Raw genomic sequence first — 15,196 nt, forward strand, 5'->3', positions numbered from 1 at the left:
TCCGTCCGAACACTCATCCAAAAGTCCATTCTCACCGTCTGGGCAGTGCACCCAATGACCACAATCAACAAAATAAAGTTACGATAACTCACCCGAACCTCCCCGCCACGACTCACTCTGTGCCCTCGGGTAACCTGACCTACAGCTCTCCCTACCCCAACGTATCCTCTCTGGAGCGCGCTTCCAGGTTCTCTAGATGCAGCGCTTTATACCCTACAGCTTCTAAAGAGACCTTCCCAAGGTACACGTTCTTCTTAGCGTGGCTTATGGCCTCCCTTCGACCGTCCATTGCGTGTTGGTGAGTGATGGATTGATTTATGGGATATGGATGGTAGTTCGGTTATGGTGGGATCATGTATATGAATTGGGTGTTGGGAGGGTGGGAAGTCTATGAGGTATCCATTGTATCCTCAATCTTTCATGTTCAATTATGATCGAAACAGTCCTGCATCAAATATATTTTGTTGGGCCATGGAACTATAAGTGGCTGGCTACCATCAATAGTTATAGTACTAGTTGAGTCACCAGACATATTCTGAAGAACTGTTCTATAAATACCATCATGCATGTGCAACATCCCTGCAATAAAAAAGCCCATAAATCTGCTCCTGTTTACTTCTACCAAGTATAAAGTATAAAGTAAGAGCTGACACAATCTGCATAGTATTGAGTTCTTACTAAGGCCCCCCCCGTTGCATCATGCATCTCACTCTCCACCCACCCACCCAGCCATCAGGTGGAGGATGATTCTATCGACGGATCACATCTCCAGAAAGTTTAAGTGCCGGCGGACTGATTCCATACTTCCGTCCTGACATCAGCTAGTCAGTTCCCTGGCAGACAATGAGTATTAATAGAGAGATCGAGAACCGTCCGGGCAAAAGAAATAAAGTCATGTTTCATCATGGACCGCATTGGCGCTACTACCAGCCCATTGTTTTAATATAAAAGAAGCATCGCTGATATTTATACTACATTCACAACCTCCCTCCAACCAAGCCAATGCCAAAGTCAAAGTCAAAGAATTGAATTCGAACTGAAAAGACCATGACCTCACACTCAACATGCCCTTCCACCCACTACCCAAAATCCTACTTAAAATCCTACCCAACCTCCTCACCATCACCATAATAACCACCCTCCTAAGCGCTCTCGTCACAGCACAACAACAACAACACACAACAATAATCATAACCGTAACCGCCACGCCGACCACCCCTCCCAACCCCCCCTCCTACACCTCCCCAGCCCTCTTCCAAAACTCCATCCTAAACGTCACCAACACCTACCGCAACGCCCACAACGCATCAAACCTCACCTGGAACACCACCCTCACCGAATACGCCCAATCCTGGGCTGAACAATGTAAATGGCAGCATTCGGTACGTTACCCCCCACCCTTCAACCTCCGTACACTAGATGCATACTAAATGAAATATGGAATAAAGAACGGCCCCTACGGCGAAAACCTCGCCTTCGGATACCCCAACACGACAACCTCAATCTGCGCATGGGGCGACGAAAGCCAACATTACGATTTCAAGCTCCCTACGGGCTTTAGTGAAGAGACGGGCCATTTCACGCAACTCGTGTGGCGGGCGACGCGACAGGTGGGATGTGCGGCCGTGGATTGTGGGTTGAATGGGACGCGGAATGCCTCGACGGGGGAGTTTGTGCATCCGCAGGGGTGGTTTTTGGTGTGTGAGTATGCGCCGCGGGGGAATGTGATGGGCGGGGATCGGAGGTGGGGCGATAAGGAGTTTTTTAGGATTAATGTTCAGGAGGGGAGGGAGTATAATGGGCCGGATGTGACGGGGAGTGAGAGTTCGGCGGATGGGGGGTGGAGGGGGAGGAGAAGGGGGTGGTTGATGTTGTGGTTGTGGTGGTGGGTTGGGGTTGGGGTTGGGATTGGGGTGTTGTAGATGGTATTGAAGTAGTTGCTGTCATTGTCTGTCATCTCTCATCTACCACATCACGCAAATATGCAAACAGATCTATTCACTTTTGAATGTTCCACCCCCATGGAACGAATCCAATTGGATCTCAGGAAGCTCACAGGTGGCAGGTGTGACGGCTTCCGAGAAGATAAGAAAAGCGAGGATATCGACAGACAAGATGCAAGAAGGATAAGGAAAGGGAAATAGATGCACTGGAACACATTAGATACGACCGGCCCCCAATCAGCCAATGATCTCCTCGCTCTCCTCGATGATCTCTTCCACCAGCTCCTCCACCACCGTCTCGCCCTGGTCCTCCGACACGGCCGGGGCGTCCTTGGCCTGCTTGGCCGAGTCCACGTCCTCGGGCACGCCGTACGCGTCCTTGTCCTCCGCCAGGAGCTCCTTCTCCCGCCGCATCCAGGCGGTCCACTCGTTGAGCACCCGCTTGCGCTTCTCCACCACCGCCGTGTTGGCAATGTCCACCGCGTACTTGTCCTCCTCCTCGAACTCCTTCGAGTATTCGCGGAGGTTCTTGCGCACCTGCTTCTGCTCCTCCTTGCTGAGAAGGGTGGGGGGACGAGGGCGCCAGATGAACTGCTTGAACTTGTCCGTGGGCTGTTCCGCGAGCGTCTGACCGGCGAAGGTGTGGATGTTGTAACCGTTTTCCATCTACTCGAGTCAGTAAAATCATTAAAACATGTAAGGAAATAACATACCGAGTGAGTCCACACGCTAGCACTGCTGACAACGTAGCGACCCGTGGGATCCCAGTCAATATCCGTGACACCGTAGTGCTCCACGGTCTTCATTAATTGGAGGTTGGCGGCCAGATCCTTCTCACCCTCGGGCTTCTCACCCTCAAAGTCCATATCCCAGAAGTCGATGTCGAAGTTCGTTTGCGAGTGCACCGTGGCCACAACGACGAAACGTCCCTTGGGCGACCAGTAGATGGCGTTGCTGGTCTTCTTCTCGATGGTGCGCACCAGCTTGAAGTTACCGGCCGACACACCCTTCTTCTCGGGCGCGAAGAAAGACACGGCGGTCTTGGGGAGAACACCGGCGCCGCCGGTAGCCTCGCCGGTCGTGATGAGGACGAAACGTCCTCCGTTGGGCTCCCAGGCAAAGTTGATGACCGTGTCCTTGAGACTGTCGACCACCTCCACGGGCACTCCCTTCTCGCGCACGCGGAAAATTTCCAGGTTGGTGGCCATCGACTTCTTGGACTTGGAGTGACGATCCACCTTCACACAGACGTAGGTACCTTGCGATTGCCAGTGCAGCTTGACATCCGACACGTTGAACAGGTTACGCGTACGGACGATCTCCTTCGAGGGAACGCTCATCAGGGCGACACGGGCCGGGTTGCTGCCGATTTCGGGGGTCCAGAAGCAGAGCAGCTGCTCGTACTGCTTCACACCTTCGCGGGCCACGGTGGCGGGCGACCATTCGAAATCCATCACGCCATCAATCTTGACGGAAGTCTTGCCCAGCAAGTTCATCCGGGGAAGCTCGTAGATCGAGATCGACTGGTGCTGCTGCATTCTGGCCACGTACTTCTCATCAGCAGACCACTTGAAAGCGGGCCACTGAACCTTCTTCTTGGGCTGGGCATCACCCTCAGCACCGGGACCGGCGGTCAGGTCGTTGGACACGAACGAACGGAGGGGCTTGCCCGTGACGATGTCCCAAATGATGATGTTCTTTCCGTCCTCCTCGTAGGTCAGAATCGGGTGGCCCTCCTCCACCTGGATGGGGCGAGCGGACCAGGTGGTCAGGTAGCTCTCACCGGGCGAGAACTCGACCAGCTGGACAAAAGGATGGGGGAACTGCTTTTGCTTCGAGAAGCCGGAGCCACCCCACAGCTGGACACCCTGGGGGTGGACGGAGGCGAGGTAGGTACCCTTGGGGGACCACTGGACAAAAAGCTGAGTCCAGTGGGCGCGGTCGACAACGTTCTCCGGGGGGTTGCTCTTGTTGTTCCAGAACACACCGACTTTATCGCCGCGGTAGAGGGCGAACTGGTCGCGGGCGTTGGCGTCGCCGAGCCATGAGCGGAGGTGCTCCTTCTCCTTGAAAGGTTCGATGGTGGGGGGCTTGTATTCCTCGTCGATGCGTCCTTCGCGGCCGTAGCGGTCGATATCCATCAGCTTGTTGACGGCGAGAGTGTGCTTCTTATCGAGGGGGACACCGTGCAGCTGCTTGACCGCGGCAACGGCCTGTTCGGGAGTCTCGTATTCAACAAAGGCGAAACTGCAAAAAAGCCCAGTGTTAATGCTTCCACAACCTTCCCACTCGAGTTCCCAATACATACCCTTCGGACATGTTCTTATCGTTAATGGGCATGAAGACGGCATCCTCCGAGGTGTGGCCGACCGTGTTGAGCTTCCTCAACAAGAACTTGATGAGCTTTTGCCGGCTCTCCTCCGGGACGATCGGGAGTCCATCGATGACGACGAATGTGTCCAAACCCTCCTCGAGCTTCACTTCGTATTGTTCCTTGAGGTCTAGATGGGAAACACGGGCCGGCGTCAGCGACGAGGGGTACAGCCCAAGGCCGATGGGAAACAACGCGAGGCGCACTCACCGGAGAAATCAATCTCCTCCTCCTCCTCTTCGTGGAGGTCCTGCTCAGACAGGGTGTCGAAACTGGGCGCCATGGTTGCAGTCGCAAGGAGCGGCGATAAGGGGGGGGGGTGGGCGGAGAGGGTTGATACTGAAGATGAAAGATCCTGTTCTGGATTTTCTGCTGGTCGACCCCGTTTTGGCTGATTTTAGGGCAAAAGAGCAAATCCCAAACCACAAGCGCCTTCTGTGTGCGATGCGGCTGAGTCAGGGGTGAGTCAGCTGGCAATCCATCACCTGACGGAATGTTCACCTGGTAAGATTACGGTTAGCCGCCCGTAAGATAACCCGCACCCCAGCTGGGGTCCACGTGACGCTTATGTCAGCCACCCGCCCCCAGCTTCTCGCCCGGCTGATTATGTCTCTGTAACCGACTTGTACAATCGGCTTGGCTGGACACCATAACAGTCGCGATCCTACGCATCATCCCGCTTTCCTGTGCTGTTCCGGGTGATAGCTGCTGGTCGTTGTGGGCCGGCCTTCACTATCTTCCCCTTGACACCCTCTGCCTCTCTCTCAATCCCTCATCTCCGTCTCCTATCCCGGCCGAGTTCCCTCACGGTCTCATGCCCCGCCGGTCCTAAGCGCCAGCGCTACGCCCAGATCTAGACGATCCTCGCCAGTGCACGACCGCCGCGAGCTGAATCCAGCTGTTGATAGCCTCACGGACCTCCAGGCTGGATCCGGTCAGCAATTGACAATATTTAATTCCCCCCTCCCGTGTCGTTTTTCGCAGAAGGGCCGGAAAGCCAAGCTACTGGGTCAAGATGTCGCGTAAGTTCGGAACTCTGATGTTCCCGGTCTCCACGCCGAGGTCGCTCTCAACTGACATCATGTCGTTTTGTTTTCTGCAGTCTCCCCAGATAACCGCGATCAATACATCCCGATCATTGATTCGATCCTGTCCAAGAGTGACCTGAACACGATCTCTACCAAGCGCATTCGCAAAGGTCTTGAGGATGAAATCGGCTATGACCTTACCCCGCAGAAGGTCGGCGCCCCGGCCGTTCGCTCTTGTCGCGAACTGCTCCTTCACCCACCGCAAAAGACACCGAATATGATGCTGACGTTGAATTTGTTGTTCAGGCTGCGATCAAGCAGCTCATCATGGAGCGGTTCGACATTTTTGCGGAGAAAGGGGGCGAAGAAGCCACACCCGAGACAGCCGCGACAACTACAACCTCCACCAATGGCCACGGGCAAGATCATGATTCGGTAACCCCTGTAGAGCCATTGTCTCCTGCCCAATCTTCGGTGTCCCAGAAACGCCAAGCCGACAGTGAAGAACACTCCGACACGTCGACCAAGACCCCTCCCGCCAAGAAGCCAAAGCCCGACAACGACATCGATGCAGATGCTTTGTTTGCTGCCAGACTGCAGGCCGAGGAGAATATGCGTGCTCGCCAGACCCGTGGGGCTAGTACTCGCAGGTCCCAGCCGGTGAAGAAGAAGCAGCCCACCAAAGCGAAGACATCGAAGAAAGTCAAAGCCGAGGACGATTCGGACCTTGAGTCGGGCTCGGAATCCGGGAAGAAGGTGAACCGATCGGGCGGTTTCCATGTAGGTTGATTCCTTCCTGTAGCGGAGACTGGCGCTCACGGCTGTTAGAAACCTCTTACTCTCTCCCCGGCACTTTCGGCTTTGTTGGATGGCGAGGTGACGGTATGGCTGCCCCTCTCACCGTTGGCCCCAGCAGATGAACTTGCTGACATTTGATAGCTCTCACGGCCTCAGACCGTCAAAAGGCTTTGGCAATACATCCACGAGCATGATCTCCAGGACCCCAGTGACCGGCGTCAGATTCGCTGCGACGATGCAATGCGAGCTGTGTTCAAGCAAGATCGGATACACATGTTTACGATGACCAAGATTCTAAGCCAGAATTTGTACAGTCCCGATGAATAACTTGGGTATCTAGAAGCGATTTTTAGCCTTCAGGACAAGGCAGTCGCAGCGACTTGGTTGCTGCTTTACGATTCTCCGATTTCTACTCATTACACAGCATTTGGAACCCAGGCGCTATTGTCTTTCTTTTCATTCCATCATTATCTATTTTTACCCATATTGGTGACCCTGCACTTATTGCTACTCTCATTGGCGAAATGACTGCCCTATCTTTCCTTGTGTTGACCTGCTTTTCTCTCCAGCGGGAGTTGGTGCTGCCCTGTGAACAGGCGCGATGAATCTTGTTACCTAGAGATCGTATTGATTATCGAGTTCGACCCATACAGGCATCGTGTCATTGCATGATGCAATTCTGTCATGGCGCGGGTAGCCTTGCAGCGTAGCCGAAGACGGGACTAAGACGGATCTCGTGGCTAAGCCACACATTGGGCCAGCCGTAGAGTTGCTCTCCGAAGCAATTATGAGCCATAATGAGCCATAATGAGTCATGGGACGATCGAGGCCTAGTAAATAGCCAGCAGTAATTCCCTGTCGCGCCTGTCGCAATGCGAAACGGGGGAATGGATTGGATGCTCACTAAGCATGCCGCCAAACCAACTTTTTTGCCCGCCGCTCTTACTTGAAAGCTGGTCCCTCCACAGCAACGCCGGCTTATCACCCCTCCGCTGAAATCGCCGTCTGGTCGCACAGGCTCTCAAGAGCGCAAAGCTCTTCTCGTCCCAGAGAACTTATTTGGGCACTTGCCCCCACCCCCGTCCCTTCGTCAAATCGTCCTCCATCTTCTACGTTCCCAATGTCCGATTCCCAGCCCGCCCAAGCCCCCGGAGCGCAAGGCCAAGGCCGCGGTGGTGGTCGTCGCCGGGGTCGCGGTGGAGGCTTTGGAGCTGCTCGCCAACCTGGACAACCCGAGGGCCAACAACAATCCCACGATGGCTCTGGAAGAGGTGCAAGGTCCAGGGGCCAAGGACCCCGCCGTGGGGGGGCCGGAGGACGTGACAAGCAGACTCGTACAGGGAACAAGCCGGAAGCCTCTACTGAGAAATCGGCGGATGCTCCTGCAGGACCCGAGGGCAAGGGGAAGCAGCCCGTCACAGAAGAGTCAGACGATGCGGATGACGGCGAGGTTTGCTTCATCTGTGCCTCGAAGGTCGATCATACGTCCATCTCGCCGTGTAACCATCGGACCTGCCATATCTGTGCGCTTAGATTGAGAGCCTTGTATAAGAATAAAGCCTGTGCTCATTGTCGGGTATGTGTTGTGTCCATCGCGTCTGTCGACTTGGTCCCGGCCATGCGCTAACGGATGCTTTGCTGTAGACGGAATCAAACTATGTGATCTTCACGGACGACCATGGCAAGCGCTTCGAGGATTTCACGGATGCCGATTTCTCGCAGAAGGATGAGAACCTCGGGATCAAGTACGAGAATAACGACATCTTTGAGGATACGGTGCTGCTGCTGCGGTATAACTGCCCGGACCGAGGCTGTGATGTCGCCTGCTTGGGATGGCCTGACCTGCACCGTCACGTCAAGAGCAAGCACGGCAGGGTGATGTGGTATGTGTTCTCTGCTGGTGGAAGTGGGAGACTGCGTAGGGACTGATACTGACTCGTTCTGTTCCAGTGATCTGTGTACACGGAACAAGAAGGTGTTCACCCACGAGCACGAGCTGTTCACGAATGCAGAGTTGCGCAAACACGAGAAGCATGGAGATGATGTGCCAGGAGCGATTGATCAGAGTGGATTTAAGGGACATCCTGAGTGTGGCTTCTGCCGGCAGCGGTTTTACGGCGACGACGAATTATACGCTCACTGCCGAGACCGTCACGAAAGATGCCACATTTGTGACCGTCGCTCGGCGACTCGCCAGCAACAGTATTACATCGACTACAACGCCCTCGAGGACCACTTCCAGAAGGACCACTTCCTCTGCCTTGACCAGGAGTGTCTCGAGAAGAAGTTCGTGGTTTTCGAATCCCAAATGGATCTCAAGGCGCACCAGCTCGAGAGCCATCCCAACGGCCTGTCCAAGGACGCCAGACGTGACGCACGCACTGTAGACTTGTCTACCTTCGACTACAGAGCCCCGTACCAGCCTCAACAACGTCAACGTCGTGGAGCTGGCCGTGGACGCGATCCCAACGCGGAGCCGCTGCCTGTCTCCAGCGCTCAGCCCTTGCGACGAGACGAGATCGCCTACCAGCGCCAGATGGCTATCCAAAGTGCACAGTCGGTGTCGACCCGCAGCTTTGGAGGCCAACTAACACGCAACGACACCCAGCCAGTGCGCGCTCCTGCTCGTCCCACCCCCACTCAAACCCCTCCTGCTCGTCCCACCCCCACTCAAACCCCTCCTGCTGCTACCCCTCCAGTCGTTGAGATGGAGAGTCTCAGTCTCGCTGCAGACTCGGGCTCAGCGACCCCTCAAGAACAGGCACGCCGTCTTCGCCATGCGGCCGTTGTCGAAAGGGCCTCGAACCTCCTGGGCAATGATCAGAACAAGCTCAAGGAATTCCGCACTCGTGTGTCCAGCTACCGCACCTCCTCCATCTCCGCCACCGAACTCATTGACGCCTTCTTCTCTCTTTTTGATACCTCGAGTTCCGAGCTGGGCAAACTAGTCAAGGAGCTTGCTGAGATCTACGAGGACGATGGCAAGCGTACTGCACTGCTCAAGTCCTGGAACGACTGGCGTGCGATCAACGAAGACTACCCTGCTCTCCCCGGCCCCGGCGGTATCCTCCCCGGCATGTCCCCGGGCACTGTGAGCGGTGGAGGAGTCGGAGGGAAGCGCGTTCTGCGTCTGAAATCCTCAACCGCCCAGTCCTCTCGTTCCGCTGTTGGCAGAAGCGGCGCTATGCCTTCATCATCCTCCTCCACCACCGCCTTCCCCCCCCTCTCTTCCGCCCGCTCTACTCCTCGCTCTTCCACCCCCGCCACTACCCCCTGGGGTGCGGCTGCCGCCGCCGCCCCTACCTCAGCTCCTACTTCTACCTTCAGCAGCGCCACCTCCTCTCGATCCGCCTCCCGCGCTCCTTCTCGCCCCGTCAACACGAACAACGCTGACGCTTTCCCCGCCCTCCCTGCCGCCCCGAAACCCAATGTCCTCATGGCCGGTCTGACCCGTGGAACCGTCCGCTGGGACGACCGTCGCCAGCCCACCGTGAATGCGTGGTCATCGTCTTCCCGTAACGACAGCTCCACCGCCGAGGAAGACTTTCCTGAGTTCCCCGCCGGAGGCAAAAAGGGTAAAGGAAAGAAGGGCAAACAGACTCTCTTCCACTTTGGATGAACATAACCACCCACACATGGACTGCACACACACATGCGTACATATGCTGTGATTCAAGGTGTTTCATCCTAGGACATACGAAGAAGAACATGTAGCTCCTTGTCTCTGCATGCGTCCGTCCGGTCCAGCTTTGTTGATTGTTGTTCAGCTTGTATTTGAGCGAGATCTTGTTTTTATACTTAAGAGTTGCGTGGGGTGAGAAAAAAAAGCTTGTGGGACTGGGTTTATTTTATGGATGCAGGAGACTTATGTATTTAGAAAAGTCAATAAAAATGAAATAATTTCAATTTCAATGACAATCTCGATCTTGGTTTCTTGAGATAGGTGTTGTTTGTACTACATACATTGTATGTAGATGCATACTACTATAGGTAATGATTGGTTGTTGGTGTTTACGATTTGATTACTCATGAAGGGACAACTCAGTCCATAGAGGAAACGGTATCGCACTCCTCGTCGGTGGAATACTCACTGGCTGAACGTGTCTGGAAACGCTCACCTATCTTGGTCCCCTCGGATACTTCAGAGGAGGGACCAAGTGGTCGTGATCTGTGTGTGGAATTATCGAGCGGATAACCTAGATCAGTATCACTCTGGGCTTCTGTAGACCGAGTCGAAGATCCGCCCAGCTCGGAACTCTCATGAATCTCAGCGAGACCATCGTGAAGGGTCCCAATAGAGCTGTTATTCTCTTCCGTTGTTTCCGCAACGGATATGTCTCCATCGCTGATGCAAGCCACGTCCTCGTCGATAGCTGCCATGTTCAAGGCGAAGTCGTCTTGGAGTCGTTTTAGCCATTTTCGGAGGGCCTCGCCTTCCATGGTTCCGTTGCGGGCGAGGAGGAGTTGTTCTTTGAGGGAAAGAATCAGGTTCCGTCTGCGTGTCACGGCCAGTGCTTTGGATTTGCTGTGGCGGCGTTTCGCGAGTTGGGTGAGTTTCTGCGACACTTGTTGGGCCGTTTCAAGGACTCCTGGAGGGAAATCGACTAGCTTGGCTAGGGCGAGGCCGTAGAACTGGTTTGTATCGGGACCTTCCGCTATCTTGTAGAGCATGGTCATCTTTGAAGCGTCGGGGGATATTTCCGCAGCGAGATGCAGACTCACGACGCCGTTGCGCTCGCCCATGATCAGGGCGAGATCCCGGAAGTGGGTTACGAACCAGACCAAGGCGTGGCTTTCTACAAGAGCTTCTGAGATGGCAATGGCGATGGCGAGGCCGTCAGTAGTGCTAGTGCCTCGGCCTAGTTCGTCGACGATGACCATGCTGCGTGGTTCGATGTTTCGGAGGATGAATGCCATTTCGCGCATTTCGGCGGCGAAGGTGGATACGCTGGCTTCGAGGTCATCGGAAGTGGAGACCCGTGCAAATAGTTGATGGACGATAGGGAACGATGCGTATTCTGCTGGGATGAAACAGCCGATCTGTGCCATCACCGTCATCAGCGCTAGGGAGCGAATGTAAGTGGATTTTCCGCTCATGTTGCAGCCGGTTATGATCTGGAATCTGGATTGTTGCGTGGCATAGGCATCATTGGGGATAAATTTCTTCGTGTGTATCTTCTCGCGGATCGGATGGCGTCCAGATTTGATCGCCAGAGTGTCGGTCAGTTCAGGCCGGATGTAATCATGCGATGTAGCCAGTTGGGCAAATGCTGCCAGCATGTCGAGCATGGCAATAGCTTCGCTTACTTTGAAGAGACCCGAGATCTCCGAGCAGATGTCTTGGATCAATTCCTGCACGGTTTCGTCGCTCATGTTGATGACTTCGTTATGCGCATCTGTTATCTTCTGATTTAGTTTGACGAGATCGAGCGTTTGGCACTCTATACGGTTCTTTTTGCGATAGACGTTGATGAAAACTTCGGGCAGGGACTCGATTTCTGTAGCTGAGAGACTAATGTAGTACTGGCGAGCTCTGTCGAACTTGAGGTCTAGGGCAACGTTATGTGTTTCTGCAATGATTAGATGCGAATATAATATCAGCACTTAAAATACGCACCGGCTAGTTCTGCTACCAGATCAGCGGCATCGGTGTTAGCTTCCTTATAAGTCTGTCTCGCGACGTCAAGGAGACTGTTCACTCCAGTCTAGAAGTATCAGGACCCAATTAGCAGGGGGTGTGGGTAGGTGGCTCACTCGAACACAGTAAATACGCTGGTTCCTAAGATCGAGTGGCCTCGTCTGATATGTGACATGTTCGTTGAGAGTTTCTTCAATCATCTGCTGGACAGTCCGGTGCCCTGCCGGGGCACATAGCTGAAACGTATGTTAGCTTCGTCTACATAACGCTCGCTATGCCCACTTCTCGTATAGTTGTCAAAAGGCTACTCTGAGCTGTGGTTAGTGCCTTATATATTGACTTGATTGAAGACACATATGTCTTGATCATGATGACATTATTGACGGACTGCTCGACGTATTGAAAAGCTCGTTTGTTAGGAACAAGAATAAGCTGGGATGTCAGTCAGGCTCTCCAGGAACAATTTCAACAGACGTACAGATGTCAAAACTTTGTCTGCATCAATTAAACCTTTGAGAGCTACCACACAGGAATCAGTGATCAGCTGTAGATGGGAGCCTAGAAGCCGACCTTGTCTGACCGACACAAACATGTCTTCTTTTGTAGACAGGTCCTCAACAGCGTCGTAACGGGCCTGCAGTTTCGACTCTTCGGTCGAGGGCTGAAGGATGTTGGCTCTGAGAAGTCTTGCTCCCATAGGGGTCAAGGTCTCATTGAGAAGTCCATACAGACTGTCCTTAGATTTCACATTGTGGATATTCTGGATCAACTCTAGGGAGACGATGGTTGACAGATCAATGGACATGGATCCTTGTGAGGGCTCGAATCTGATGCGAAGCGAGTGGCAGGTGAAGGTTCTGTTAAGCTCTAACCCAACGTACTTTAGGACCTGTAGAGGTTAGCGAAGATTGTCAGATAGCCGTGATGCTTACCGCAGCAAAGCAACAAGCAGCAAAATAGTTTCCTCCCAAGATAATCTTGATGGGCTCAACGTCTTCAGCAAACGCGAGTCGGTCCACATATTCATGACCAGACTTCTCAGACCAGAATTTGCGGTCTAGGAAGGTGAAAGTAGTGTCCGGAATATTCTCCTGGATGATGTAGAACAGCTTAGATTCTTTGGCAGAGTTCGCGAAAAGGATCTCCGTCGGCTCGAACACTCCGATCTTCGTGACGGTTTTGACATACGTCTGGCTGTCACAGATCTGACACAGAACCGCCTCCGCAGTCGATAGATTGACAAAAGCAAGACCAACTGTCGAAGAGACACCCCTAGACTCACTGACTGCGCAGATGATGTCTTGAGAAGCCACGCTTGTTGCTGTGGTCGTCGGCCTTGGGGTTGTCCTCGGAAACGTACTGATTCTAGAAAGAGGAGCAAAGGAGCTGGCAGCTCCGACGGACGAAGCTCTAGAGAAAACCGACATGATGCGTCAATGACCAAGTTCAATGAAGGAGAAAAATAAGAGAGAAAGATGAGGATATAGTACAGCGGGCATCCGAAAGCGGGCTAGCGCGATGGGTCACCCCGCGATACGGGTTGCTATCTTTTATCTTTTTTTCTGCGGAAAATCTTCGACGACCAAAACCACCCAATTGAAGAGCAACACAATGGCGACTCTTCTTCCTCCCCCGACCAAGCGTCAGAAGACGGAGGCGGCCGAGAGGGCCCGTCAGCAGCAGGAGATCCAGAGTATCCCCGAGAACCTGGGCAGTGTTCGTGTGCAGTTCTTTGACCAGGCAACGGGATCCGCGACCGGGCCGGCAGTGTCCGTTCCTGTGGCCGATGCCAGTGTCAAGAACCTCGAGACTCTGCTGAATACGTTACAAGGCAATGTAGGTACGCAGTAGAGGCGAGCAGCCCCCATTCACCAGGTACTAATTGTTTCGTTTTGCACCACAGGAAGAAGATGAGCGAGTACCATATCGGTTCACATACCAGTCCGACGGCAAAGACAAAGATAACCAGACAATCGACATCCTATCCGACCTGTACCACTCCCTCCTGAAGCCTGGTCTGAAGACGACCGAAGATACCGTCCACCTCTACTTCACCCCACAGGCTGTTTTCCGCGTTAAGGCCGTCTCGCGATGCTCTGCCTCCATCGCCGGACACGGCGAGGCCATTCTTGCGACCAGCTTCTCCCCCGTCAACTCTTCTACAATGGTCACCGGCAGCGGTGATTCTACCGCCCGCGTCTGGGACTGCAACACCGGAACTCCCCTGCACACCCTGAAAGGACATACCAGCTGGGTGCTGGCTGTCAGCTTCTCGCCTAACGGCGCTATGATCGCGACCGGAAGCATGGACAACACTGTGCGTGTCTGGGATGCGAAGAAGGGAACGCCGCTGGGAGCACCCATGAAGGGACATGCCAAATGGATCACCAGTCTGGCCTGGGAGCCGTATCACCTCCAACAGCCCGGCAGGCCGCGTCTGGCCTCCGCATCCAAGGACTCGACAGTTCGCATATGGGACGTGGTTTCGAAACGGATCGACATTGTCCTTACCGGTCACAAGGGCTCAGTGACCTGCGTTCGCTGGGGTGGAACCGGAAACATCTACACTTCTTCTCACGATAAGACCATCAAGGTGTGGAACGCTCAGAACGGCACCCTGGTCCAGACCCTCTCGGCACACGTCCACCGAGTGAACCACCTGGCCCTGTCGACCGACTTCGTTCTCCGGACTGCGTACCACGATCACACCGGCCAGGTTCCGCAGGCGGATTCCGAGAAAGTGGCCGTGGCCAAGAAGCGGTTTGAGCAGGCCGCCACCATCAACAACAAGATCGTCGAGAAGCTCGTGTCTGCGAGTGACGACTTCACCATGTACCTGTGGGAACCGGGTAACTCCAGCAAGCCGATTTCCCGAATGCTGGGCCACCAGAAGGAAGTCAACCATGTTACGTTCTCGCCGGACATGGCCTACATCGCATCCGCGGGATTCGATAACCACGTCAAGCTGTGGAACGCCCGTGACGGAAAGTAAGTTCACATGCACCATACTCCCCCCCTACACCTATAAATACTAACCACACCAGGTTCATCACCACACTCCGAGGCCACGTCGGCGCCGTCTACCAATGCTGCTTCTCCGCCGACTCACGACTCCTAGTGTCCTCATCCAAGGACACCACCCTGAAGGTCTGGAACGTACGGACGGGCAAACTGTCCGAAGATCTGCCCGGACACAAGGACGAGGTATTTGCCGTGGACTGGAGTCCGGATGGACAAAAGGTGGCCAGTGGAGGCAAGGACAAGGCGGTGCGGATATGGAGACACTAATAATATCTAAACTACCCTACACTATACTACACATATGATACTGTTATGAACCAACCCTGCCACCACCACGATACTCACGACCTATCCAATACCTTCCCGTTTAAGTAACATAGATCCCGAGCCTAGATTT

At 54.1% G+C, this 15,196-nt stretch overlaps 6 protein-coding genes across 6 annotated transcripts; 4 read left to right on the top strand and 2 right to left on the bottom strand.

The window, feature by feature from the left end:
- Positions 1 to 891: 891 nt before the first annotated feature.
- BO80DRAFT_403933 (putative extracellular SCP domain protein Pry1) lies at positions 892 to 1,922 on the top strand (the record flags this gene model as incomplete). Its single annotated transcript, XM_025717661.1, has 2 exons — positions 892 to 1,382; positions 1,449 to 1,922. Exons 1-2 carry the CDS (start codon positions 1,065 to 1,067, stop codon positions 1,920 to 1,922), a joined length of 792 nt encoding a protein of 263 aa, XP_025576772.1. The 5' UTR covers positions 892 to 1,064.
- Positions 1,923 to 4,699, bottom strand: EifCb (translation initiation factor eIF3 core subunit b). Its single transcript, XM_025719148.1, has 4 exons — positions 4,525 to 4,699; positions 4,252 to 4,444; positions 2,657 to 4,190; positions 1,923 to 2,609 (listed from the first exon to the last, which is right to left on the bottom strand). Exons 1-4 carry the CDS (start codon positions 4,595 to 4,597, stop codon positions 2,181 to 2,183), a joined length of 2,229 nt encoding a protein of 742 aa, XP_025576773.1. The 5' UTR covers positions 4,598 to 4,699; the 3' UTR covers positions 1,923 to 2,180.
- Positions 4,700 to 4,947: 248 nt separating this feature from the next.
- Positions 4,948 to 6,833, top strand: BO80DRAFT_423876 (SWIB/MDM2 domain protein). The gene is made up of 5 exons (XM_025719149.1): positions 4,948 to 5,336; positions 5,417 to 5,553; positions 5,649 to 6,122; positions 6,171 to 6,224; positions 6,282 to 6,833. Exons 1-5 carry the CDS (start codon positions 5,330 to 5,332, stop codon positions 6,465 to 6,467), a joined length of 858 nt encoding a protein of 285 aa, XP_025576774.1. The 5' UTR covers positions 4,948 to 5,329; the 3' UTR covers positions 6,468 to 6,833.
- A 135-nt stretch (positions 6,834 to 6,968) lies between these two features.
- Positions 6,969 to 10,042, top strand: BO80DRAFT_378924 (E3 ubiquitin-protein ligase HEL2). The gene is made up of 3 exons (XM_025716759.1): positions 6,969 to 7,716; positions 7,785 to 8,023; positions 8,091 to 10,042. Exons 1-3 carry the CDS (start codon positions 7,261 to 7,263, stop codon positions 9,757 to 9,759), a joined length of 2,364 nt encoding a protein of 787 aa, XP_025576775.1. The 5' UTR covers positions 6,969 to 7,260; the 3' UTR covers positions 9,760 to 10,042.
- A 139-nt stretch (positions 10,043 to 10,181) lies between these two features.
- On the bottom strand, positions 10,182 to 13,213 carry BO80DRAFT_472486 (MutS family protein MSH4; the record flags this gene model as incomplete). Its single annotated transcript, XM_025723140.1, has 8 exons — positions 12,711 to 13,213; positions 12,349 to 12,667; positions 12,257 to 12,297; positions 12,119 to 12,210; positions 12,041 to 12,050; positions 11,895 to 12,014; positions 11,758 to 11,845; positions 10,182 to 11,710 (listed from the first exon to the last, which is right to left on the bottom strand). Exons 1-8 carry the CDS (start codon positions 13,203 to 13,205, stop codon positions 10,182 to 10,184), a joined length of 2,694 nt encoding a protein of 897 aa, XP_025576776.1. The 5' UTR covers positions 13,206 to 13,213.
- A 147-nt stretch (positions 13,214 to 13,360) lies between these two features.
- Positions 13,361 to 15,163, top strand: BO80DRAFT_501118 (WD40 repeat domain-containing protein). Its single transcript, XM_025724273.1, has 3 exons — positions 13,361 to 13,614; positions 13,682 to 14,766; positions 14,823 to 15,163. The coding sequence occupies exons 1-3, from the start codon at positions 13,390 to 13,392 to the stop codon at positions 15,064 to 15,066; spliced, it is 1,554 nt and encodes a 517-aa protein (XP_025576777.1). The 5' UTR covers positions 13,361 to 13,389; the 3' UTR covers positions 15,067 to 15,163.
- The last annotated feature ends 33 nt before the right edge of the window (positions 15,164 to 15,196 follow it).

This window comes from Aspergillus ibericus (genome assembly GCF_003184845.1).
Source record: "Aspergillus ibericus CBS 121593 unplaced genomic scaffold BO80scaffold_13, whole genome shotgun sequence".
NCBI classification, from domain to species: Eukaryota; Fungi; Ascomycota; class Eurotiomycetes; order Eurotiales; family Aspergillaceae; genus Aspergillus; species Aspergillus ibericus.